Source organism: Gallinula chloropus, assembly GCF_964237585.1.
Source record: "Gallinula chloropus genome assembly, chromosome: Z".
NCBI classification, from domain to species: Eukaryota; Metazoa; Chordata; class Aves; order Gruiformes; family Rallidae; genus Gallinula; species Gallinula chloropus.
Genome location: NC_140089.1, coordinates 5,232,104 through 5,256,389, shown reverse-complemented (window position 1 = coordinate 5,256,389; position 24,286 = coordinate 5,232,104). Strand labels below are relative to the sequence as shown.

General features: G+C 37.3%; 1 protein-coding gene across 1 annotated transcript in view; it reads left to right on the top strand.

Annotated features, from left to right (window-relative positions):
* The window catches only part of RASA1 (RAS p21 protein activator 1), a 65,516-nt gene that overhangs the window by 26,451 nt on the left and 14,779 nt on the right, over positions 1 to 24,286 (top strand). The window contains exons 5-15 of the mRNA XM_084278838.1: positions 856 to 973; positions 1,856 to 1,887; positions 3,412 to 3,464; positions 4,174 to 4,324; positions 9,146 to 9,224; positions 11,751 to 11,871; positions 14,108 to 14,264; positions 16,575 to 16,662; positions 19,300 to 19,377; positions 20,649 to 20,806; positions 21,091 to 21,167. Coding sequence (XP_084134964.1) covers positions 856 to 973; positions 1,856 to 1,887; positions 3,412 to 3,464; positions 4,174 to 4,324; positions 9,146 to 9,224; positions 11,751 to 11,871; positions 14,108 to 14,264; positions 16,575 to 16,662; positions 19,300 to 19,377; positions 20,649 to 20,806; positions 21,091 to 21,167 — 1,112 coding nt within the window. The remainder of the gene's footprint in view (positions 1 to 855; positions 974 to 1,855; positions 1,888 to 3,411; positions 3,465 to 4,173; positions 4,325 to 9,145; positions 9,225 to 11,750; positions 11,872 to 14,107; positions 14,265 to 16,574; positions 16,663 to 19,299; positions 19,378 to 20,648; positions 20,807 to 21,090; positions 21,168 to 24,286) is intronic.

The window sequence follows — 24,286 nt, the reverse complement described above, 5'->3', positions numbered from 1 at the left end:
TGTTTTCAGAAGTAGTTTGTTGATTTTTGTTACTGCTGTTTGCTTTGTGCCTGAGTTAATGCCTTCTTTGCTAGCCTACTTCATGTGAAAGAAATGCTGTGGAAGTTTGCTGTGTAATTTTGGGCTGAAATAGTAGTTAATGAGCTTCAGTATTTTACTGTTGTTTCCTGTACCCTGATCAAGCTTCATTGAGAACTCATGATGTCCTACAGTGAAAGGATTCCATATGACCAGAGTTTGACATAACACTTAAGGAGTAATTGAGAATAACCTTCCATAGACTTCAGACACAGACTTCAGTCTAATTTCTTTAGGCATGTTAATGTTTCTTGCTTACACTTTTCTTGTAGCTAATTGCATGGCTTCTCTGGTAACTGTTCCCTACTCTCTCTATAGGCCTTGTCTGCATATGTGAGACCAGAAAGAAAAGATATTCCATAGGCTTTTATTACAGATTTCTATTACACAGTTTTTTATTAAAGGAGTAATATTTTCTTAAAGGCTATTAAGGATATCTCTGGTTATTTTATTTGTGTTTAGTACTTGAACCTTCTTGTTAAAAGAACAATATTATTTTACGATTGTGGTGTTATTTTTGTTTTATACATCCTTATGACACTTGAAAGTTGGCAGAACTGAAGTATGCATTAGATACTAAATATAAATCAAAAATATAAATACTTACATGTAGTAATCACTTAACTGTGAGGGGAAAATACATGTGTTGTGCTTGGAGTGTCAGTTCATGCATTTTTCATAAACTGATTTCCTCAAGTATTTTTTCAGAAATTATACTCAAGAATTCATTGTGTTAATTAATATTACGATTGTATCTCTGATTTAAATCCCCTTCAGTTTCCTTAAAGGAGACATGTTTATTGTCCATAATGAACTGGAAGATGGCTGGATGTGGGTTACAAACCTGCGGACAGATGAGCAAGGTCTTATTGTAGAAGACCTGGTAGAAGAAGTGGTAAGTAATTGTTATATTCAAGTTTCTTAAATTAATGAGATTTCTTCATAAAATAATATTGAAGTGAACCAAACCAAACCAGTTTTCTGTTAACATGTCTTTCTAAACCTAGTATTTGGATCGACTGATTGTAAAACAGTATAACAAACCTTTAAACTTAATTCAGTATCAAAAAAGTGGTTCAGTATGGAAAAAAGTGAAGTACAAATGGCTGTTCTGTAAATTTACTAGGTAGTTTCCTAAATTTGACTGACATGGTGAAGAATCTGCTTATTTTTTATATTTGCTGTGAAACATTCAAAAACTGTACAGAATGTAGTTGTGCACTGTGGTAGGTGGTCTTCTGTTTTAAGGATGAATTATGGGTTAAAAATGTATTGGTGTGTTAAGGGATTGCAAGGGCACAGGAAGTTAACCAGGTGACCTGCAGATAATTCAGTTATTGTAGGGAAACTGACGGTTTAATATACTCGAGAAAGAAGAAAAAAATATATATAACAAGCTGAGCATTGCTTTGAAGTCAAACATTGTCAAATATTTTCTGTAATATTTTCTTGCAGAGTACATGTGTTTTACTAACAGCAGTACTATCTGTAGGCTGATAGTGATTAAGCTAACCTAAGGAAAGCTGAGATTTTTAAAAATCTGTCACCTCTAAGAGAGGACTTGAAATATGACAGAAGCAGTCCTCTGAAATAACATTTCCATTTAGTGAATGAAAAGGAAGACTTATTTTCATAAACCTGCAACAAATCCTTTAGCTCAAAAATGTCTCAAACTTCTTAATTTATTTTTTTTTGTAGAACGTCTTAACTTATGAAGTTTATTTTTAAACTGACCTGTACTGTTGTCATGCACTTATTATGTTAATTTTCTCATTAGGGAAGAGAAGAAGATCCACATGAAGGCAAAATGTAAGAACTCCTGTTTTTTTTTAATAAAAGCAATTATAACTGTTTGTAAACTTCAGCCATGAGATTTCCCAGCTTTCAGGAATGTGAATCAAAGAGGATTATTTATTCACCTTGGGAGGTTTTTTAAATGCTAGCTGTTGAAGATAAATGGATAATTAACATGAAAATGTGCTTATTGCTAATGGTTTTTACAGTGTTAACATCTAAGACAAGTCCCTCTATGATCACTTTCAGCCAAAATACAGACAATGGATTATTATAATTCATTTTTTTTCAGATTGCATAATGCTAAATGCTGGAGAGAGAGCAAAGTACCATTAGAAAAATAATGGTTAACAGCTTGTCTCTATTACCTCTATGCAATAACACTTTAATTTTAAAGAAAAAACTGTTCTATTTGCCTAGACATTTAAATTTTTTTAAAGTTTGAATACAATTTAGAATCAACAATGTCAGAATCAATCAACGTCAGGCTGTTGTCAGATTATTTTAAGAAGTAAAGATGAGTGGCAAAAGAAAGTTGAATAAAGTTGGTAGTGGCTTGATTGTATCATCTGTCCTCCATTTGCTTGCTGTAGTTGCACCTGCTGCTTTTCTTCTGTTGCCCATTTTTGGCCTCCAAGAAGCTGATGGGGGCATTTCTTACCTTAATAGGAGAAAGAAAATCGCTGGTGTATTACTGTTAGCTAGTGTTCAAGTCGATTTGACTTCAACAGTAGGATTTTCTTATATTTGTTTGTTTGCAGAGTAGTTTATAGCAGATGCTTGGAGCTTTAATACTCTCTGCCCACAGTTACTTGTGCTACTCAGAAAAATCCTGGGGGCAACAGCAATTTGAACCTTCAAACATTCCAATAGCCAGAAGTTATCCTTTGAAGGTAGTGTAGAAAGGAGGATAGGACTACAGCTCTTTTCTGATACATGAAAAGTACATATTTTTAGCTTTCTTTTACAGGACAGAACAAACTATTAAGTTGTAGCATGTCAAGCTGTTCTGTACAGTCACAAATGTCAGGTTGAGGCTGGACAGAGGCTGCTGAACATTTTTGGACAGTGCTCTGACACAGGACTCTAAAAAGGTACAAAGGGAGATGGAAGCAGTTTGTATTCAATCCTGTAACAAAGCCAGGTTTTATTTCCACAGCTTCAGGCAAAATTCAGTTTGAGTTTCTGTGCAGTGTTTAAATCTCCTTGTTTGAGCTCTGGATTTCATGATTCAAGTAAATTGCTGACTGACTTCAAAAAACACCTATCCAGTTATGTACCATTTAGACAGTTCATTTTCATCTCTAAACATAGTTGGATTGAACATTTTTCTATAAATTTATTTATATACCTGCTAATGTGAGGTTTTTTCATGTTCTTTAATCATTAAATAGCATAATCATTGATTATCTCATCTATATGCATCAGATCTTTTTAAATAAAGGTCAATTCATAAGTGCCAGAGCCTCGAATGTCAGCACAGCCAAAAAAGAGAGCTGGTAGTCTTATTTTCTAATTTTTCTCTTCTTCTTTGTTAAGATGGTTCCATGGGAAGATCTCCAAACAAGAGGCTTACAGTTTGCTGATGACAGGTACTTGTATTCCTGGTTGAAGTATGGTGTTAGTGAAACGGCACAAAGTGATCCTATTTATATTAAACTGTGGCAAAGAACTGAATGTATTAGTCTGACCAGCCCCTGTCATTTATTACTCATTAAAATACTACATTGCAAGAAAATTAGTGTGGCTGAGTATTGAGTATATTCTTAAGTATGGTTAGTTTAACAGTTTTTGATGGAAATAATTTTTTTAATTGAGATATGTGTATAACGAATAATTTCAGTTACTGATGTTCTTCATCAAAATGCTGTGGACAATATGGTTTTCTGTACTTAAAAGAAAATACATTGCACACTTGTTTAGCCGTTTCATAGAACAAATAGGTCTTTAAATGAAAACATCAAGATTTCTGACCCCTAGTTTTAAGTAGCATACTTGAAATATCAGAATAGAAATTCTTATTTTTGAAAACATGTTGTCAAATTTTTTTTATGTATACTTTTGCAAAATGGTGGTGAAGTTGTGGCTGGGTTGCCAGCTGCAGCTAAACCATTTTATGTTACTTTTGGCAGGTTAGTACTAGTTCATGTAGTTCAAGATCACTGTTGGAAGTTACTTTACAGACTTCTTGTATTTCTTCAGGAGAGCCATTCTTGCTAATTTATGTGGAAACAGAGTTGGTAACGGCTCATATATATGTAAAATAGTAAGAAAAGTAATACTGTTATAATTGCTTTTCAGTTGGGCAGGTGTGCAGTTTCCTTGTGAGGCCTTCAGATAATACACCTGGGGATTATTCACTTTATTTTCGGACCAGTGAAAATATTCAGCGTTTTAAAATATGTCCAACCTCAAACAACCAGTTTATGATGGGAGGCAGATACTATAACAGGTAAGTTTTAATGCTAAAAGGAACTGTGCTATTTTGTAGTTGTGAAAAGAATTTGTAACACTGGCTCCTGATGATTATCACTGCTAGAATTGTAAGACAGTAGTTTTCTTAATAGTATACTAACCATGTTTCCAAACTTTGGTAGTTCCTTGTAACTGAGCAAGTTCTTAAAGCTTGCAGGAACCAAAGCCTAGCTTGTTTCTTTTGATGTATTGTCCTTCTGCAAACCAGTTTCTTCACACTATAAACTGAATTGTGTGTATTGTGTGGGTTTGTAGTTAAAAGATAGCTGTGTTGCCTTGGAAGGTACTATTTGTATTCTTGTCTATTTGAGGAAGGAAAATAAAAATGTTAATTTCATCTGAGACATTCAATGTGATCGTCAAATAAGTGAAATGGGCGTTTACAGGAACGGGGAAAAATATTGCTGGAAAAAGTCATTAAATTGCATTGTAGTGTTTCTGTGATGCTTGGGGTCAGAAGAACAGACCACTTACAGTGAGCAAACTTGGGATGTGTGTGTTTTGCACTGGTACAAAAAAATATAGGAAGCTGACAAAAAGAACCCCAAAAAACTCAAAAGAGGTGTTTCCCCTTCTGTGTGAGTAGCTATCCATACAGCTCCATCCATAATCATCTTTTTAGAGGTTTTGTACATGCAGGACTCTTCAGTAGTGAAAACTTGCCTCCCTCTTTCAACAGAGGCTGTTTGTTTGCCTCACTAAATCAGCACTTTTCCATACTTGCTCACCTAGAATCAGGGCATTCTTCATCCCAAGAGAGAAATTCTCTCACTTCCAGAAAATGTTGAGCTCTCCTATAAGATGTTCAGTGGACTTTCAGATTACTTCAAATAAATCATAGTATGAGACTCAACAATTGAAACCTTATGAACCTGTACATATCCCACACCCAGGCTGTTTGAATATCCTCTACATTGACCAGTCTGGCTTCCAACATCCTCACTGAAAACCAAATTAGCTGCAGTGTCAGCCTTTCAGGAAGGTGAATTATCTTTTGCCCAGCCCCTAGTTATTAGGAGGATGACAGCCTAGGAGTCCCCACTCAAGGTGATGTCAAACTAACTAGTAAATTAGTGTAACTCTTTATCAGTCTCAGATGGTTTTGTGGCATTAAATGGTATACATTTAGAAAGTTAATATGTTAAATTAACTACTTTGGGTTAGAATATGAATGCTGGATTCACCTGAGGCATGTATATAAATTAAATTTATCTGAAGAAGATCCATTCCATGGTACTGAACAGAAAACAGAACTGTGAATTTAAGCACCATTATGTTAGAAGAAAATGCTTTTGGGGTCTTTTTAATATTTTGGTACCTGATACCTAGCTTGCAGAGATCTTCCTCCATGTGAAAGAGAATCTGAATAGCTTCAAAAGGCTTTACTTTTGTTGAGAATTTGTGCCATGGTCCTAGGCTTACATTCGGTCCAAGTTAGGATGTGCTGCAAGTTGGTAAACTTCCTGGGTGTTCAAACATCTGATGAAGTGTGCAGTGTCAGATAATAATGCCACAGAATGACATTTTGTGGTAACTGCCCAAATTATGTAATGTCAGATCTATTGCAGAGAGCATTAAACAAGGAGTAGGAAATAGGGAACAACCTTGTGGGCTCTTTAATTTTTGTTACCCATTCATTTAACAGGGAAACTGTAAAAAAGCAATCTGTAAATGTGTGGTTTTATTGTATGGCACAGTTGGAAGTGGCTGGAAAGCAAGAAACAGGGCACTGAATCCACAACAGAGATACACAAAATACTAATTTATGCAAGATAATCAAAACTGCTTATTAGTGTTTATTGGTGCAGAGTGTTCTTTGTGGCTTATCTAGAACTGTAATGTTGTCTTGCAAGTGGAGATTTCAGATTTAAGAAGTGCTGTTTCTTGTTTAAATTTTTCTATTCAACAGTTTCCATTAACTTTTAGCTTTTTAAAATTAAGCTGTTTCAGTAAATATGCTTAAGATATCTCCTTTGAAATCTGATATTAATATTAGACCACATCCTTACAAAACCATCCTTGGTAGTAGAGTGTCTTTAATATTCTCTGACAGTTTTTGTGGTTTGAATGGGTTACAAGATAAAGTAAGAGCAATCTGCTCCTTGTCTGCTGTGTATTGATTGCAGTTACAGTCTCAGTGAATTATAAACCCAGATTTTCCATCCAAAAAAGTAAGAAGCTGAAGAATAGTAAAGAAACTCCAGGGCTTCAGGAGTGTTGTCTGTGCTCAGAGCGCTGTGAATAACTTCTGTATGTGTTTCACACTGTTTTTATGTAAGATAGCATTTATTAATGTTCCAACTCTGATTTGTAAACATATGGTAGGACAAATATACCAGGCCATTTCTCTGCCCTTTTCTTCCATCTGCCTTTTTTCCAAAATTCAACCTACATAACAGGTTGCATTTAAAAAAAAAACAAAACAAAATAAACAGTAAAACTAGGGATGGCTTTTTCTTTCTGGTAGTTCTAGGTCAAAGGAGAAGGTAAGAAGTGTTGCTGCAGGAGTTTGTGAAGCCAAGAAATTTCAAAGTCACCTTGAATTTGAGACAGCACAATTTGAAGATTTAGTAGACGATTTTCATATGATTTTGTTTCAACTGGTAGATTAATCTGTGTTGTGAGGGGTTGAACTATATGAGTTTAACATTCATTCTTTACCTTGATATAATATACATTTAGTTCTTCATATTATATATATATATATATAACTCTTTACCTAAAAGTGTATAGAATATTGGTTCATAGCTCTTTCGGGGTTCTTCATTATTTGAAAAGTCAGCAGTTAGAATTAACTCTCAGGTCACTCTTTAAATATTAAACAAATGATCCTGCTTATTATGATGGTGAGATAGTTTAAAATTATTCAAGGACATGGGGAACCTAACAAGCCCTATGATGAGTATTTAAAAGTTACCAAAGGTAGCTGTGATATAGTATTGAGATCCATCTTTACTTCTGTATACCAAACCATGTGTAATGTCTTTTTTTTTTTTAAATCTGTGCTTATTTGCACCTTCCTTGATGCATTTTGTGTAAGCAGGATTGTCATTGCTGGCAGGCACAGGAGAAGGTTACGATTCATTTCCCTGCCCCCTAGATAAGTTTTGTGGTCAGTCTGATTTCGTGCTTGGTATTTTACTTGGTAGATAAGTCTGATGGCTTGCAGATTCACATTCTGTAATGTACTTGTCTGGAGATAGCTGGCGTCTCTGCAGCATCCAGTTTGTTCAGGCATTTGAGCAGTAAGGCAATATATCAGTGGCCATCTGAAGCAAGTTCTCTTGTGGGAGAGGGCTGCCAAGCCAAGCCCTTGGTCTCTCCATCGAGGCATAAACTCCTAGTATGTGTGGTACTCTGACTACAAAAGGAGTTTTCAAATGCAGCTGAGATTATTCTTCTGCTCATTTTAGAAAATTGGAAAAAAATGGAACCTCCTCCTTATATTGAGGCGTTCCTGATAGTATTTTTCACCAAGGAAGGAGAGGAGACATTGGTAGTCAAGGGGTTTTTTTTTTGTTTTGATGAGTGAGAAAAATGACATAATGCTGTTTTACTTATTACAAGATGTTTACAGTAGCTGTTCTGCCTGCAAAATGTCTCTGAGTCATTATTTTCTGTTGTGTGGCAGTTTAATTTTTTATGCTGAAAATGGCATATGTAGAGTGCATCTCAGTAAAAATGGAAATTGTTTTCTTTCAGTAATACTGAAAGAAAAATTCCTGTAATTATACACACACCTGGAAAACAAAAATATTTGTGAAAAGAATAATTATCAACCATGCACTAGTTCATAGCTTTAGAAGTGAACAAAGATGTTTTGCTGTAACTGTGTTTGAATGTTTGTGGGATCACTTTTACCATATCAGATACTGTTTCTGTGTTGGACACAACTGTACCCAACTGTAACAGCTCAAAGATTAAATTGCTGCATGCCTTGCTGATTGTTTTTGTACACACAGCTATGGAAGAATGAAGTGAGAAGGCATTCTCAGTGTATTTTTGTTTTCTACTTAATTATTTACATCTTTTTTTAGGTTAATATTTTGCATGCAAATGACCCATTTCTATTGATGTTCATGTTGCTGTTCTTCATTAGAGTGTAAATTTCAGTAACAGCAAAAATAAACTTAAGAGCCAGTGGGATCCTGGGGTGCATCTGGAGGAGTGTGGCCAGCAGGTCAAAGGAGGTGATCCTCCCCCTCTACTCTGCCCTGGTCAGGCCCCACCTGGAGTATTGTGTCCAGTTCTGGACTCCCTGGTATAAAAAGGACAGGGACCTTCTGGAGACAGTCCAGAGGAGGCTACGAAGATGATTATTTAATTTCAGGGGATAGCTCAGTGACTTCCAAGTATGATCTTTGTAAACTTTGCTTCAAATCTTTTCTGTTCCTGTCCTCTTAGAAATTTCTCTGCAGTTACCCTGTCCGTAGTTTCTGTAGAACTTTGAAAATCATTACTGACATGGAACAGCAATTTCAAGCCTGGTTGGAAAGCTGGTAATGCACATGTGCTACTTGAGTGTGGAAAAAGCAGTGTCCTCATCTGGCATTTTAAGCAACTAATTAAAATATTTTGCAGAGTTTACAGTTAATACATTCTGAGTACAGTTTTGTGAACTTTCTTGACTTCAGTGTATTAGTAAATCCTCATTGCTACAAATGAGATTATGATGTTTAATGCTTGATTTTATTAAAACTTGGTGAGAAAGTTTTCTGTGGTTGTATGGGAAAGCAAATTCTCAAACAGAGAAAATACTAACCTGTTTTAACATTTGCATCCTCTTTTTCTTATTCAGTATTGCTGACATCATTGAGCACTATAGAAAAGAACAGATTGTTGAAGGGTATTACCTTAAAGATCCTGTTCCAATGCAGGTAAGACTTCATCTCTGAGCATTGTTGAAGCCATACACCCAATCATCAGCAAATGAATTTGTGAACTGAATTGCAGCTAGCAAAAAGCATCATCTCCCGTTTTCATTTTTTCAGTTTTGTGTTTCTTTTGTTTTATCCTCAAATGCATTCACTTCCCAAAAATTGGTTTGTAGTCAACAGAAAATATGGTGAGCCTTGTCTGTCCTTTGAGGTGCTCATCCTCTGCTGTGTGCCTCTAGTTCTGGTTCATGGCTCAACTATGCTGTGCCGTGTTAGGGGGAAACCAGGCAGCCCTTTTGTCTTGTGTCTGGGATTTTGCTTCTGCCAGAGGAAACCTGTTAGCATAGAAGAACTTCAGGGATGATTGCAGGGCTTGTTCTGGAGCGCTCTTACCCCATAGCAGAAGCTCATCATAGAAGACCACCAGTAATAAGCACCATCATCCAGCTTTCCATAAGCTTATAGTTGGTTATAAAGTATACCTGTATATCTTGTTCCAAGTCCTTCCTATTTCAATGGTTAGAAATTTGCCTCCTGAAATAAGAGTTACGGTTGGTTCACACACCTTTGTGACATCTTAGTAATACAAGAACATTTCTTCTTGGTATTCTGCCTTGGTCAGCTCACTAGGCAAAATATACTGAGCTGATCCTGTCTCTGTGTAATATTCCCATACTTGCCCTGCAGCCATCAGTTTTTTCTTCACTGTGGTGGACCAGAACACTTTGAAGTACCATGTAATAGGTAAATCCCTTTCTCCCTGGAAAATATGTAACATAAATATCTTAGAATAGGTGTCATGGTCTCTGTTGTGTTGACCTGTGCAAGCAGCTAAGGACCCACACCTTTCTTTGCTCGCTCCCTTCTCCTCCAGGTTGGGGGTGAAAGCAAAGAATGGCCTGGTTTGAGATAAGTTCAGTTTAATAAGCAAAGGGAGGGGTGTTGGCAGTGATGCAGTCACTCACTACCTCCCATAAGCATTCTCATTCCCAGCCAGTGTCTGAGCTTTGGTCACTCAGGAAGACAGACACACAGACAGACCCAGTATATTGTCATAGCTACGTTATGTCCTAGCTCAGGCCTCCTGTGAATGACTTGGCTGTTCACATTCCTCCTTTTCTGGTGGCAAGTACCAACAGGTGTAACTTTCACCTTGTTACCCATCTTTCCTATACTGCTCCTTGTCCTGTGTCATCAGTGCTTCCCACTTGTTTGCTTCAGGTAACTTGCACTCAGTAATGTAGTTTGGACAGAAAGCAAATACGAATCCTGAGGCTGCTCCTTGAATGCCTCACTAGTAACTTTCCTCATGCTCCATCATTATTCTTGAATCGTGGCAGTAATTGTCTTCATTTTAGCTTTTTGCATATGCACTTACAGTTCCTGTATTGACTAATTTTCTATGTGAGACTAACCCAGATACTTTTAGTTTGTTCAGATATATTTGTCACTTTATTTGCTAAAAAAATCAGTGGTCAGTGGCGCAATTTATGTTCAGCTTTGATAGCCCTTTGTCATATCCCTTCCTATATTTTTGAAGGGGAAAGAAAGAATTCAAAAGCCTTTCAGGGTCAGTCTGATTGACTCCCTGTGTCTAATATGAAATTAACTTTAAAATGTTTGTCACTTGATCTGTTGTTTCACACACTGTTCCTTAAGTAGTTATGGAGGTTATCTTGAGCTCATAAACATCTGGATGTTGCTTCCATTTTAGGTCCTGTAAGTCCTTTTATTATTACCAAATTTTTTCATAGTGTTTTTGTCATTTTCTTCAAAATCATAATTCTTGCAGCAGGAAGAAAAGTAGAATATTTAGTATAAGCCAGTTCATATAGTGCTTTTCATCTCAACACTCTTCTCACTGCTTGACAGTCTTACTTTTCATGTTTTCTTAGGGCTAAAGAACTTCCAGTGATCACCTTACTTGTAAGGTCAAACTTGGCTTGGCTTTTTAGCCATTCTCATTTATTACTTGCATTTCCAGGCCCTACATTTTACTGTGTGAATTCATCCTCTTTCTGTTTCTAGTTTATGCTTTCTTCTCCCTTCTTGAGTTGTTCTCAATTAGGACATGTGAGTCCTAATGAGATTAATGAGGAACTGTGCAACTTCAAGTGAGTTGGTTTTAATTGTAATCTGCACCATTATTTTTGCTTCAGAGTTTTGCTTCCATGATTACTCAGTCCTGAAAGCTTTGTTAGAAGACAGCTAGAAGCTAGATGAAACTTGAGACTTGCACAAATTTAACAGAAACCACTGTGATATGTTGCTTTCCATTTAATAGGAAAAAGACATAATATTAATTTGTAGAAATTGGTCTGTATTGAAAGCTTTTTTCTTCTGTCATAATTCTGGAAATATGTAAGGATTGCATGAAAAATGCTATTGCTTTATTAAAATGCACTAGAGAACCATAGTAGTGCATTGGTAGCATTCAATAAGATGATCTTGGTTCCAGTTTCATAGTAGGAAATTTTTAATGGCAATTTCTGAGCTTAAAATATGTTTTTCTTATATGTTTACCAGCACCAAGAACAAGTGCTTAATGATATAGTGGATGGAAGAGAAATCTACAACACAATTCGTCGGAAAACAAAGGATGCTTTTTATAAAAATATTGTCAAAAAAGGTTATCTTCTGAAGAAAAGTGAGTTGCATTTGCTTCTGTATTTTTTTCCTTCTAAAAATGAAAATGCAGGTATGGATCATAGAATCCTAGAACATTTCAAGTTGGAAGGGACACATAAGGATTGCTGAGTCCAACACCCTGCTCCTCACAGGACTATGTAAACGTAAAACATGTGACTGAGAGCATCACCTAGATGCTCCTTGAAATCTGACAGGCTTAGTGCTGTGACCACTTCTCTGGGGACCCTATTTCAGGGATTGACCACCCTCTCAGTGGAGAACTTTCTCCTACTATCCAAGCTGAGCTTCCCCAGATTCAGCATCATTCCCTTTACTTGTGTCCCGTCACTGGTCACTAGGTAAGGGAGATCAGCACCTCCCCTTCTGCTGCCCACCTTGAGGAAGGTGTGGACTGCTATGAGGTCACACCTCAGCACTAAAGTTCTTTTCATCCTGCTCTTCTCACCCTGCCCTTCTCCAAGCTGATCATGCACACTTTGTGAATTTGGTATAGTAGTGGTATTAGAAAGGACAGAATGGAAGTGAGGAAAAGGTTCTAGACAGTGCATGAGCAGTAGGAAAAGTCTCTTTCCTTAAGTAGTACAGTAACTGGACACCATGATCTATAAAATAACATCCAAGGTGAAAACATTGGTTGTCAGTTCTGAAAAGCATCGAGCACTGCACAAAAACTAAGCACCCCTGTCAAAGGCAGCAGTCAAACTCATTACATAAAGTACATTTTCATTAGAAGTGTATTTATTTAATTTGGAGCTCAATCATTTCTAGATGATGAAGTAGATTAGAGATAGAATAGTATACATCTGTACATTCATGGGAGAGCACAGCTGGTTTAATTTTGTTACTCAAAGTTAGCTCATGTGTTTTAAATCTTGTACTTAAAATGTATATTCTGCTGTACAAGATACATAGTGACTTTTTTAGGATTTCAAGACTGCCAAGAGTCAACATAAAACACAGTAAGTACATTAAAAGCTGACTGCTTGACTTATCTCAGAATAACCCTGAAGAAATGCCATTGAGCAGGTCTTTGAAGTTCTGAGGAAGCTGTTCCATTTTCACTGGTAAAAAAATCAGCATTAATGGAAACAGAAAAAGCATCAGTAATAAAATTTCTGTAAATGACAGAGACCAGTTACCAATAGTCATCTGAACAACAACCAAAAGTGAGAAAGGAGGTGTGATTTTTTCTTAAATATAGCTAAGCATAAAGGAGACATTAAAAACCACAAACCACCCCAAACTGTACTCTCTGTACAGAACAAAGAAAGCATCTCTTCTCATGAGAAGGCTGATTCTGAGAGTACGTGCCCTGGAGTGAGGAATTAAGTAAGGCTTAATTGAAAACCTTCAGGCAAAAGAGAGAATGAGATGCTTTAAACGTGCAAACCTGAGTATTGAGTAGGTGCAGAGAGATGTACATAGCTGCATGTGGAACAAATTCACTAAGATCACTTCCATCTAGGAGACTGGAGTGTAATAACTGAGTGTTAGACTTGTCTTGTCAAAACAGTGCTAATGCTCATTTATTGAGGTGGATTTATGGAAATTCACGGTGGATTTATGATGATCAAAGTGTGAAATTAATGCAGAAAGCTTTTTCTGAATGGTACTGTGACAGGCATTAATTACAGAAAGTTCCAGGTATACTGCAGTTCACAAATCTTCCTTGAAACAAGTGGAACCAGACAGATTCTTAGCTATAGCTGTGTTTGGGCATGCTTCAGATTTAAATTTGCATAAAACCTAGTCCCATTTCTGTTCTTCAGCCATGTTGTTTCAAGATAATATAATGCAATCTGTTAAGCACTGGTCAGAGTTTAGGAGTAACTTTCTCATGTCAGGAGTCTGTTTCTTAACTAAAATTGTAATAAGAGGGATCCACAGCATTGTTTTTTGCAAACTGTTTAGACACAGAGCCTTAGCACTGACAGGAACTTTCTGTGCAGGTGGCTAATATGCAGCTGCTTAATCCTGTTAATAAAGTGAAAATGTTTAGAGAACACCTAAATAAATACCTGTATCTGTGGAGGGGGTCTAGTTTTAGCCACATGTTGCATAAAATTGAGTGTGTATGCTGCTGTTATAACTTAAATATGGTTCCCTGTGCATTGTTCTTCTGTTCAGAGTTTGACAAAAGCTTTACTGCCCTCTTTTGTTTTCTTCATTTACAAAATTTACACTTTATTGTCAACAGTGTCATAACTTTTTTTTTTTGTTGACTCTTTCTGCAGGTAAAGGAAAGAGATGGAAAAACCTATACTTTATACTAGAGGGAAATGATGCCCAGCTTATTTATTTTGAAAGTGAAAAACGAGCCACAAAACCCAAAGGACTAATAGACCTTAGCGTGTGTTCCGTCTATGGAGTACATGACAGTTTGTTTGGCAGGTAGGATGGCTTTTAATTTTCCTATGTGCAACAGGAGTGTTTGCTGCTGGTTTGAGGTGTGTGGGGCCCTGGTTTGCATCCTGGCTCTTGGTTCAGACGAGGACCCCTCTAGTTGGAGAGGCTTGGAGGAGACAGGTAGATAGATGTAGTTGATGAATAGTAACTTGTTTAGCAAGAAACTGTTTAGGAACTTGGCAATTCTGTTGCTAGCAGCTGTGCATGAACAACTTCTAATCAGAAAATCTAGAATTTAGCATGAAATTGTTATTGATAAGATGTGGTGGTGATTTGAGCTTTTTTCCGTTGAAACTTTTTAATCCTCAGTGCATTAACTGTTTCACCTTTCATTTTCTAAGCATTAGATATTGTGAACTGATGGGTTTAAGCCTTTTGATCCAAGAGTTGACAAGATAAAGAATTTTGTCCAAAATATTTACATTCCTTTAATAGGTAGTTGATAACTGCCTTGGTTAAATCGAGTCTGTAACTGCTTTTTTGTTTCAGAACAAGTACTTCTGTTAGATGAAACTAATAGTAGTAATCTAGTTCATGTAAGTCAACGCCCTCAGAAATTGTTTTTGCACAATTAATATATTCAAAGCTAATTTCCCCATCAGGTCTTACTGACACATGTGGATCCTCAGAATGTGCCAACTGCAAGAGATGTGATCATCAACAAAGTAGTTGAGAATCAAAAGTGGTTTGCTTAGAATTGGTAATTAACAAGAAAGCGTTCATTAGTAGTGACATAAAGTTCAGTGCTGTCTTGTGTTATAATGTCACGTAGAAGAAATAGGTAGACTTAATCCTACACATGTTAGAAATTCTGGTAGTCCTATACCTCTTTATTTATTTTAAAAAGATACATTGTCAACTCATGGTTATTTTTGTGGAGAAAAAAAGAAACCTACACAAAAAAAATACCCCACAAACTACACAACCTTCAGATGCTTAAAATAAGTGTCATTTCTTAGGCTGCAAAACCAGTGCTGTTGTTTGATCTGGTTTGTCAGGGTTAAAACCTTTTTAAGACTTTTGAAAAAATCAATTAAAGTAATGGAATAGGTAGTATAAGTACAGGTAAATTGAAGAGAGTAATTAAAAAGATACTGAAATGTTTCTTGTGTGAGTTACACAGGAGGAGGCTGTGCATGTTGTAAACAAGGAACATTTTGAGTAGCAGTTGACTGTCGTCAACAACTTCTGAGAAACACTGTGCTGTGGGTTGAAGTGTAGTTGGAGCTTGAGTGGTTCTAAACGTGTATGTAGGAGGACATGTGTGGTGGCACCAGCTGTGGAAGCTGTTAGTGTGGGGCTGCAGCTGAGATGAAGTTGCTCCTGCATTTCTAAGCAGCTGGTAAAAACTGCCCTTGCCCTTTTCTCAGAACTACAGGCAAATCTTTTAGCTCAGATGATTCTTTGGTGGTGATGATTTAATTAGCCCCTGATGTCGCTGCTTCCCACTCTCCCCCACCCTTCTGTGGCATGGCCAGCATGCTGTGAATGCGTGGGGGAGCTGAGGACTGAAACTGCTTTGTGAATGAAGTCGGGTCCTTCACCTAACGCTGGTGTGGGGAGTTGTTTCCTTGAGCACAGTGTGGGAAGGGCAGGAGTGAAGTGTGCACTTCGAGTCACCTGCAGTTTAACAGCAGAGCGTGTTAGTGATTGAGCTGTGTCAAATGAGCAGAGAGACACAAAATGACAAAGAGGCTGTAACTACATTTATGGTTGTAATAGTTGGTGTCACAATCAGTCATCAGTGTATAGGCTGTGAGGGACACATTCAGAGAGAGAACTCCTTGTGTTTAGTGTTGTTTCACAGACTCCTGAAAGAACAAATCCTTACTATACGATTAATTGGCTGGGAACTAATGTTGACCCTCTCCTGCTTTTAAAGGCTCTAGGAGCACTCCTCACTGACAAGTCTTTTCTGTTACCAGGTGGCTGGTTTTTGCCTTAACTCTATGTCAGCACACCTGCCTATTTGGTACAGGCCATTATAAAATTCTATCAATATTCCAATACAAAATAGCTGTACTTAAGTGCTGTTTTCTTAAAATGACATAATACATTCAGAATAAAATGCACTTTTGAAGCACCTGAGAAATTTTTTAGTTGGAATTCTTTCTCTGTGTCTGGTGATGCTATTTGTGTACAAAACCCAAAAAGTTCAGTGCTTCATCCAGACAAACAGCAGAAATGTATTAATTGTGTAAACTTTGTTTTGGCACGGATGGACAACTGGGCACGTCTGTTAATATTACAAAGATTAATAAAACTTACTCTCTTTTTTTTTTGTTTATTTTTCAGGCCAAACTGTTTTCAGATAGTAGTTCAGCACTTTAGTGAAGAGCATTACATCTTTTACTTTGCAGGCGAAACTCCAGAACAAGCACAGGTGAGACCTTTTCTTGAGAAACACAATTTTAAAAGTAGGTTTTATGCCATGTGGTGTTAAAAGATATTGCCCTTCTTAAGCAGTAAGTGTACCATGAATAGTTAGTGACTGTGTATTAGCAGTGTAAGTGTAACAGTCAGTACTGAGAATCCAGCACTAACTTTACCTGCACTCTGTGTTTTTTATGGGACAGGTCCCATCCAATGAACTTGCATTATTTTCCATCATATTTTTCAGGAGAACATACTTGGTTTTGGCACAGTTCAGATCAGGACAATAACTTACTCTCCAAGACTTTTGCATGTTACAAACCCAAGCATACTAAGTGGGAGATTTCCTTCAAATGCTTATTCCTGATACAAATCAAAATGCTAATGCATATATATGTACCCAGTGACCAAAGTACAATGAACACCTGCCTTTTGCAGTTACTCGTCCTGTCCATAACTCAGTATTTGTTTTCTGCCCTGATTGTGCACAGAAATTAAGGTTCTCTAGTTTTAATGGGTATCACTTGGTTGCTAGCTCGCTAGTGGCTATGTTTCCTGAGTAAGAATTGAAGGATTCAACCTAATCCCCTGAAACTCACTCACCAGCATGAGAGCGTATCTAAGATGAGGCAGTGCCCCTATTTATTATTAAGTTTATACCTCTGAAAGTCCACAGGTCTGAAAAACACCTTTTGCATCAGAAGTTAAGCTTTGTGTTTGATTTTGAGTGATTTTTTCAGAGCACTGGTAATAGAATGCTACTTGTTAGACTTTGAAGGCTGTATAAATTTAGTTTTCTTGTCCTGTATATGGAGGAAAGCACAAATTCTCCTGTTAAATTAATCTTAAATTAATATTACATTAATGTTAAATTAAATTATGAAAGCCACTGAGATGACATCAGAGTGATACAGTGGCATCTGTGACACAGCTCTTGACGTGCTCCCTCGGAGAAGCAGCGTGCTGTATAGTAATTGAGAATATATACATTAATTCCCACCCTCATTACTGTACCTTCATTTTTGTCACATCTGCAATGTCTTTTGTGTTCTAGAAATAAAAAACAATTGGGAATTTGTAGAAGGCAGAATATCCTTTCTTATTCTCTGAGCATTTGGTATAATCTGCTTTTATTTTTGAGCTGCTTAACTGGCTGTTCACTACTTTAGTACAGAATACAGGGGTTTTAATAATATGGCTTTGGCCCAGGAAAGTTTTTGGATGTTTCTCTTCTGAGAAAGTTCAGCTTTCTTTGCCCTGTAGCTTTTCATGGAAGAATATCTTTATTCATACATTGAAGCTTTCTAATAATGTGTCAAACACATAAAAAACCCAGTGCCATCCTATGGACTGGGTGTTGTCTGTATGTTGTGTAGTGGTGTAAAATGTAGCCTTAAATGCCAGTTATACTGTGCTTACTGTGGCACATTGTTTGTTCTCACTGCTACAAACTTTGGCACTGAACAAGAGAGGTTTTTTGGCCACAAGTGACTGTAGAGGTGCACTATGCATCCAGAAATATTTCTGTTAAGAGTATTTAGGGGACTCTTTTTGCTGTGTCTTTGTTAATCACCACTCCCGAGAATAAGGCAGCAAGCTACTGAAACTTTGTGATGCAGAGTTGAAAGCTTTTCCTCTTGTGGAAGGCTTTGAAACCTGAAACGTGACTCAGAAACTAGTGTAGCTGAGCACAGCTGCAGTGAGTGCTCCTGTGTTTTTAAGATGTGGAAGATAAGAAAGGTAAGACTGAACAGTGTGGTGGGTTTTCTGATGACATCGTTAAATTGCACTTGGGGGAGTAGATGGCAGATCTTTGAGCTACAGACTTAAGAGGGCTGTGTGTCAAAACCTACATTTTGTGCTTTGCAAGGGCGATGCAGAATTTGGGGACAAAAACTAGAGAATGAGGCTGTAACTTCTCTTCCACCTTCCAAGAACCCCTTGCAAAGCTCCTCCGTTAGCAGCTTTCTCACGGAGCAGTGACTTTTTCACAAGTGGCCTGGCGAGTCGGCAGTGCCTCTTAGCAACTCAGTTAATTAAAAAAACCCCCAAACACACAAAGATTCTACAGTCAGTGTGGTGTTAGACAACCTGTTTATTTCCTTGATCAAAACAGGAGCCATCCTTCCACTCTGCTTCAATGCATCTGTGAGCAGAGCAGAGAATGCTGGATGTATGCTTCTGTGGTTCTCTGTTCACACTGTTTTCATTTGTGTTTGAAGTGTGCACAGTATTATCTTTGCCATGCAGAAATACTGGAGAGAATAAACCATTTGGATGGTTAGCTGTAATTTTCTCAGAAGCAAACAAGTTTTGCTTCATTTCATATGCCATTTGTAATTTCATGTAATAGTACTCAACTGGAAAATTGGTAAGCATCTCACACTCTATCCATTAGCAATGCTCAATATTTCTAAAAGATAAAATGGCTCAGATTTGCAGATGCTTTATTAGGTTTTGCTTAGTAAAGATAAGGGTTTTGCTTTAATATTTGAATTTGCATACTTTGCAATTATAGTATAATAAACTTAGGTTTCGCCAAGCTTGGGGGAAAACTTCAGATACTCTTTTTAGATACATCTGTTCTACTGCAAGAAGCTGTATCTGACTTTGTTTTATTAAACTCTTCTGAATCCTTCTCTCTTAGGACTGGATGAAAGCTCTGCAGATGTTTTGCAGTTTAAGAAAAACCAGTCCAGGAACATCAAATAAACGTCTGCGTCAGGTGAAGCTGATTTTATGTGGTTGGTGCATGTCAAGGGGGAAGGTTTTATCTCCCCCATGTACAACAATACTGATTAATTCTGAGCATTTTCCTCTCAACAGTAGTAAATCCTGCATGTACTTACTTTCCTTTCTGGAGTTACACAGTACCCTAAGGAAACCAAACAGAATGATTTACACTTTGTTACAATGTCTATGCACATTAAACCCAAAATAGCTTTAGGCAATCTGCACATGCCTATTAATGCATAGCAAGATACTCACTTGAGTCAAGCACAAAGAAGTCAGCATTTGTATCATCTTAACTGTTCAGATTGACCACATGTGGGATACTTTGTAAAAATCTGACAGACTTCTGTGTAAACAAAATACTTGATTAACTGCTACATGCAGAACCTTGCTTGTGGCTTAATTTCTCTGGGCTTCTTGAAAGCTCTGCGTTTGCCAGAATTTCCTCAGAGGCAGAGGACAGGTATTCATAACTAGCTACATCTGTGATGACTGGAGAGTTAACAGTAAAATACTTCAGTAATCCCTGATGTTTTTGAATGTTAGGAACGTTGCATGCAGTTGTTTTAACAGGCAGTGGAGAAAGGAATAAAACAGGGTGCTTTTCAAGATGCACAACTTTTCTGTAATTAATGTTAAATATGTTTGGATACTTCTGAGCAAATTAAGTAAATTAGATGAATCCATAATAAAGTGGTAATGTGAAATAGGGACCTTCAAGCTGCAAAAGCAAAGCAGAAAGAGTGGCAATTTGAAACAATTCTTCATTCCAAATACTGAAGAAAATGCTCAACTACATAAAGGAATAGAATATAATGTGTTGCACAGGGGAATTGTATGCAGTCTGTTGGGAAGGCACCAAAATAAGCCATTGTGTTTCAAGTTGTCCATGGCTCCTCTTATTCAGTGTGCCAGCCTTAGATTTCAGTAACATTTTCTGTGCACAGGGAAGTTGATAGTTCCAAATCCTAACGCCTCAGAGATAATTTTACAAAAAGAAAACAAGATGCCTTTAAAGCATGGGGCTGGAGAGTTGTTTTCAGTAATTATTTCAGTAATTCTTTGTCACTGGTGCCTTTTAAAAACGTTGTTCCATTACTTCTCTTCTGTGCTCTCTTTTTATAGGAATATTGTAGTTTTAATTTGGTATCCATATATTAACGTTAAGCTTCCACACAGAGGATAAAAAAGAATCCAGTTGTGTGTTTTGCATTTCTCTTTTAGCAACAAAAAGTAATTTTGGTTTTCTACATTTGTTTTTAGGTCAGCAGCCTCATTCTGCATGTAGAAGAAGCTCATACGCTCCCAGTAAAGCATTTTACTAATCCATATTGCAACATCTACCTGAACAGTGTCCAGGTAGCAAAAACACACATCAGGGAAGGGCAGAACCCTGTGTGGTCGGAAGAGTTTGTCTTTGAGTAAGTCTGAATCCTCTTGAATTACCAAATGCCACTTGTAAGTTGTGTTGCATTGAAGGTTCTTAACACTGTGTACTGTTTCACATACACTTTTTAAAAATACCATGTGTGTGTTTATACAGCAGCCAGATTCTCTATGGGCAGAAATTCCATCAGCACCCAAATACCTTTGTTAATTAATACGAGTCTTTGGCTGATAGAACTCAGGATTAAAATGAGTTTAGAATAAGCTTAAATGCCAGCCAAGTATAGTATTAATTGAAGCTTTCTGTCTTTTCTCCTAGTGATCTCTCATCTGATATTAATAGATTTGAGATAAGTCTTAGTAACAAAACAAAGAAAAGTAAAGATCCAGATATATGTAAGTATTTTTCTTTAAAAGATGCTTATATATTGCAGCAACGGAAACTTTGTGTGGTTTTCATTACCTTTGTCAAACGTTTGTCACAAGAGAATGAAGTCTGTTATTACACCCACTGTTCTGCTGTGATTGAATGGGTTGGATGCTGGTTTTCCAGTGAGAACCTGAATGTTTTTAGTAGTAAAAGGCACAATAATCCAGACCTGTGCACCTGTGGCTTTTCTAGCCCTGATCTTGAGTTGCCATTATGCTTTCAAGTGACGTGCTTACCAGAAGGCAAGAGGAAAGAGATGCTGTCAGTGTGAGCCTGCTTCATGAAATGCTCAACTCCCACAGAGTTTTAAGTCTGATTGCGTGGAATTCCTTTTCAGGTTTTTTTGCTGCTTCCATTGAGAAAGGGAGACAAGGTGTAACACTTCACCATTTAAAAAAAAAAAAAAAAGGCAGTCTCTCTGAACAAAATTTGCATCATTTTCTTCCATTTTTACCCACTTTCCTTGTAGTACTCTTGGGCTTGAACCTGAAGTAACCTCAGCATCCCTTGGAATGGGAAAGGAAGCATATTTGCTTCTGTCTTTTACGAAGTTTCTGAGAATTACTTTTCCTCATCTAACCCAGACAGCTGCTTCTTCAGCTGTGGTTTTCTTTCTGTTCCAGCAAATTAACAGCAAGCTGGTAAGATAGATCAGCTTTCTAGAAAAGAAAGGTTTGAAGAATGTGGATTCAGAGCTTAGTTTGAAAAAGTTGTTTAATTTTTTTCTTGAATTATTGGGGCATTTGAGTTTAGTTCTCTTCCTACATGTAATGGTTTTACTTTTTGTTTTGCTTTACTCTTACTCAAGGTGTTTCTTTTTTCTTTTCCATTGTGTTCAGAGATGTCTGTTACAAAGCCTGTCAAGATTATTGATGATTTATTGCATTTGCTTTCAGCTTGTATGTACTGCCTTACTGGCCTGATACATCTGTGCTAATCTCTTGATTTTTGGGAGGTGGGGATAGAGTTTTGTAGGAAAACCTTAACAAAAGTAGAAAAATCAGGATTAATTTTTAACGTTCTTGAGAAGGTAATTAAATTTCAAACATCTTTCTCTTCCACCAATGTGAAAACTTTCTACATAGTAGCAAGAAAAAAGATTCATCCTCTGACAGACAAAAGGGCTCTACTTGCAGTTGTGACCATGTTCTTGCACTGTTCTTTTATTCAATTGAGCTGCAAAACTAATTACCTGTCTGCACCAAAGTTCTAGGTTAATAAAATGAATCTTTACAGACATTATGGAAAACTTCAGTAGCTTCTTTAAGAGTGTTTCCGTAGTATCCTCCTCTGCCCAGATTAAGGACAGAGTGTTGGCTCTGGATTCACCCAGCTGATGGAGGTGATAGAAGGTTTCCTTATCTGGGTTAGGAGCAGGATTGGCAGAGTTTCTTTATGGCTGTTAGGTAAACTCTTAAGCAAAACCCAACAGTCCTTTCATTTTGAAACAGGGATCAGAGTAAGTCAACTTGAATCAACACATATCTCAGCCCTGTTAAATATGTGAAGTGTGGCGTAGGGGAGAAAGAGCTAAACCTCGCCTTATCTAACTCAGTGGTGTGCTGCACTGCCTGAATAACCCTTGAACTCCTCAAAAGCTCAAGAACTGGTGCCTTCCCTGTGCAATCTCCTTTTCAGACACTGCTGTTAAATGTGGACTCAGTGAAGTGGGAGTCACATGAGGCCAGTACTGTTTATCTTCCTGGTCAGTTGGTTAAACCAGCTTTTCTGCTTGCTCTTCCTGACATGTAATGTCAGTTGAAGGCCCAAAACTCTGTTATTGGTCTTGTGTTATTTCTTTCATCTTAGCCTAGAGGAATTAAATACCAAAGTGATACATGAAGACTGTTTTTTCAGTATTTTAGAATATTTCCTGAGTTTTCAAGTCTTTGGCTTTGAGGTTTGCCTGATATGAGTATCCCATAGTTAGTATTTTGGGTGTAAGAAGTATTCTTGGTTTTTAAAAGTATTTCAAATAGTCAAAAATTCTACAAAACAATACCAGTTTTGTTTAAATACTGTTGTTTCTCTATATGCAGATTGCATAAGGATTTATTCAATTAAATATATATAATATGACTACAAAAAAATAAGGCATAGATTGTAGCATTAGACTTCATCTGCTGCTATTGCAAACTGGGATGCTCAAACATGATTAGCAGTTGAATTAGCAAATCTCTCAGGGCAGTGCCACACAGTACTGAACTGGAGGGGAAGTTCTGGTTTGATTTTGCACCATATAGTTAATTTCAAATTAGTTCTTGTTGAAAAAGAAACATTTTTTTATGATGTTTCATTCACCTCCTGCAGCGAGGTTGGTAGAGCAGAGTATTACCCAGTGGCTTTCATTTTAGGCACTTGTTATTTGCACTAGTGCCAAAGGTTGTTTCTGAAGCTGATAGCTGAGGTGGTGCAGCTGGCAGGGAAAAGAGTGGCTGTGGAGCACATTTTCCAGGCAGTACTCACTATGCTTGTCCCATGCAGTGCGTGTAGCCAGCACGTTCAAGTGGGCAAAGGGGAGAAACTCAGGCTAGGGAGCCCATCAGGCACTTGCTAGTGGTAGTAAAAACATAGTGCCTACCCCCACGAGAGGACTGAAGGATGTCACCTCTGAAGAAGAAGGCAAATAAAAAAAGCTTCCAGTCCTGAACAGCTCTTTCCCAGCTCTTCTAGGACGGGCTGTGCTAACCCAACAGTGACTCATGGCTGCAAAGGGCAGGATTTAGTGTGCCCCTGTATTGACCATTTTCCTCTGCCTCAAAATCTCAAATGGCTTTTATTCTGATTGAGTAACGAGCATTTTTCTAGGTGGGTTTTCCTTCATGGCTCTCTCTTGTTCTGGCAAGGTTGGACAAAGGCTTCATAGTACATTCTGGTTCATTTCCAGTCTGAGGACTGGAGCAGACCTAAGCTTGTGCCACCCTTCACTTTGATTCCCAGGATACAATGCTAACAATCAAAACACAACCTTGCTACTAAATACCATCCCTGAAGTTTCAGTAGCAAATAACCCATTAATAATCCTCAGTCTTTTTTGTTCTAGTGTTCTTTTTGGATCAAGATGGTTGTCAAGAGAATTCTTACT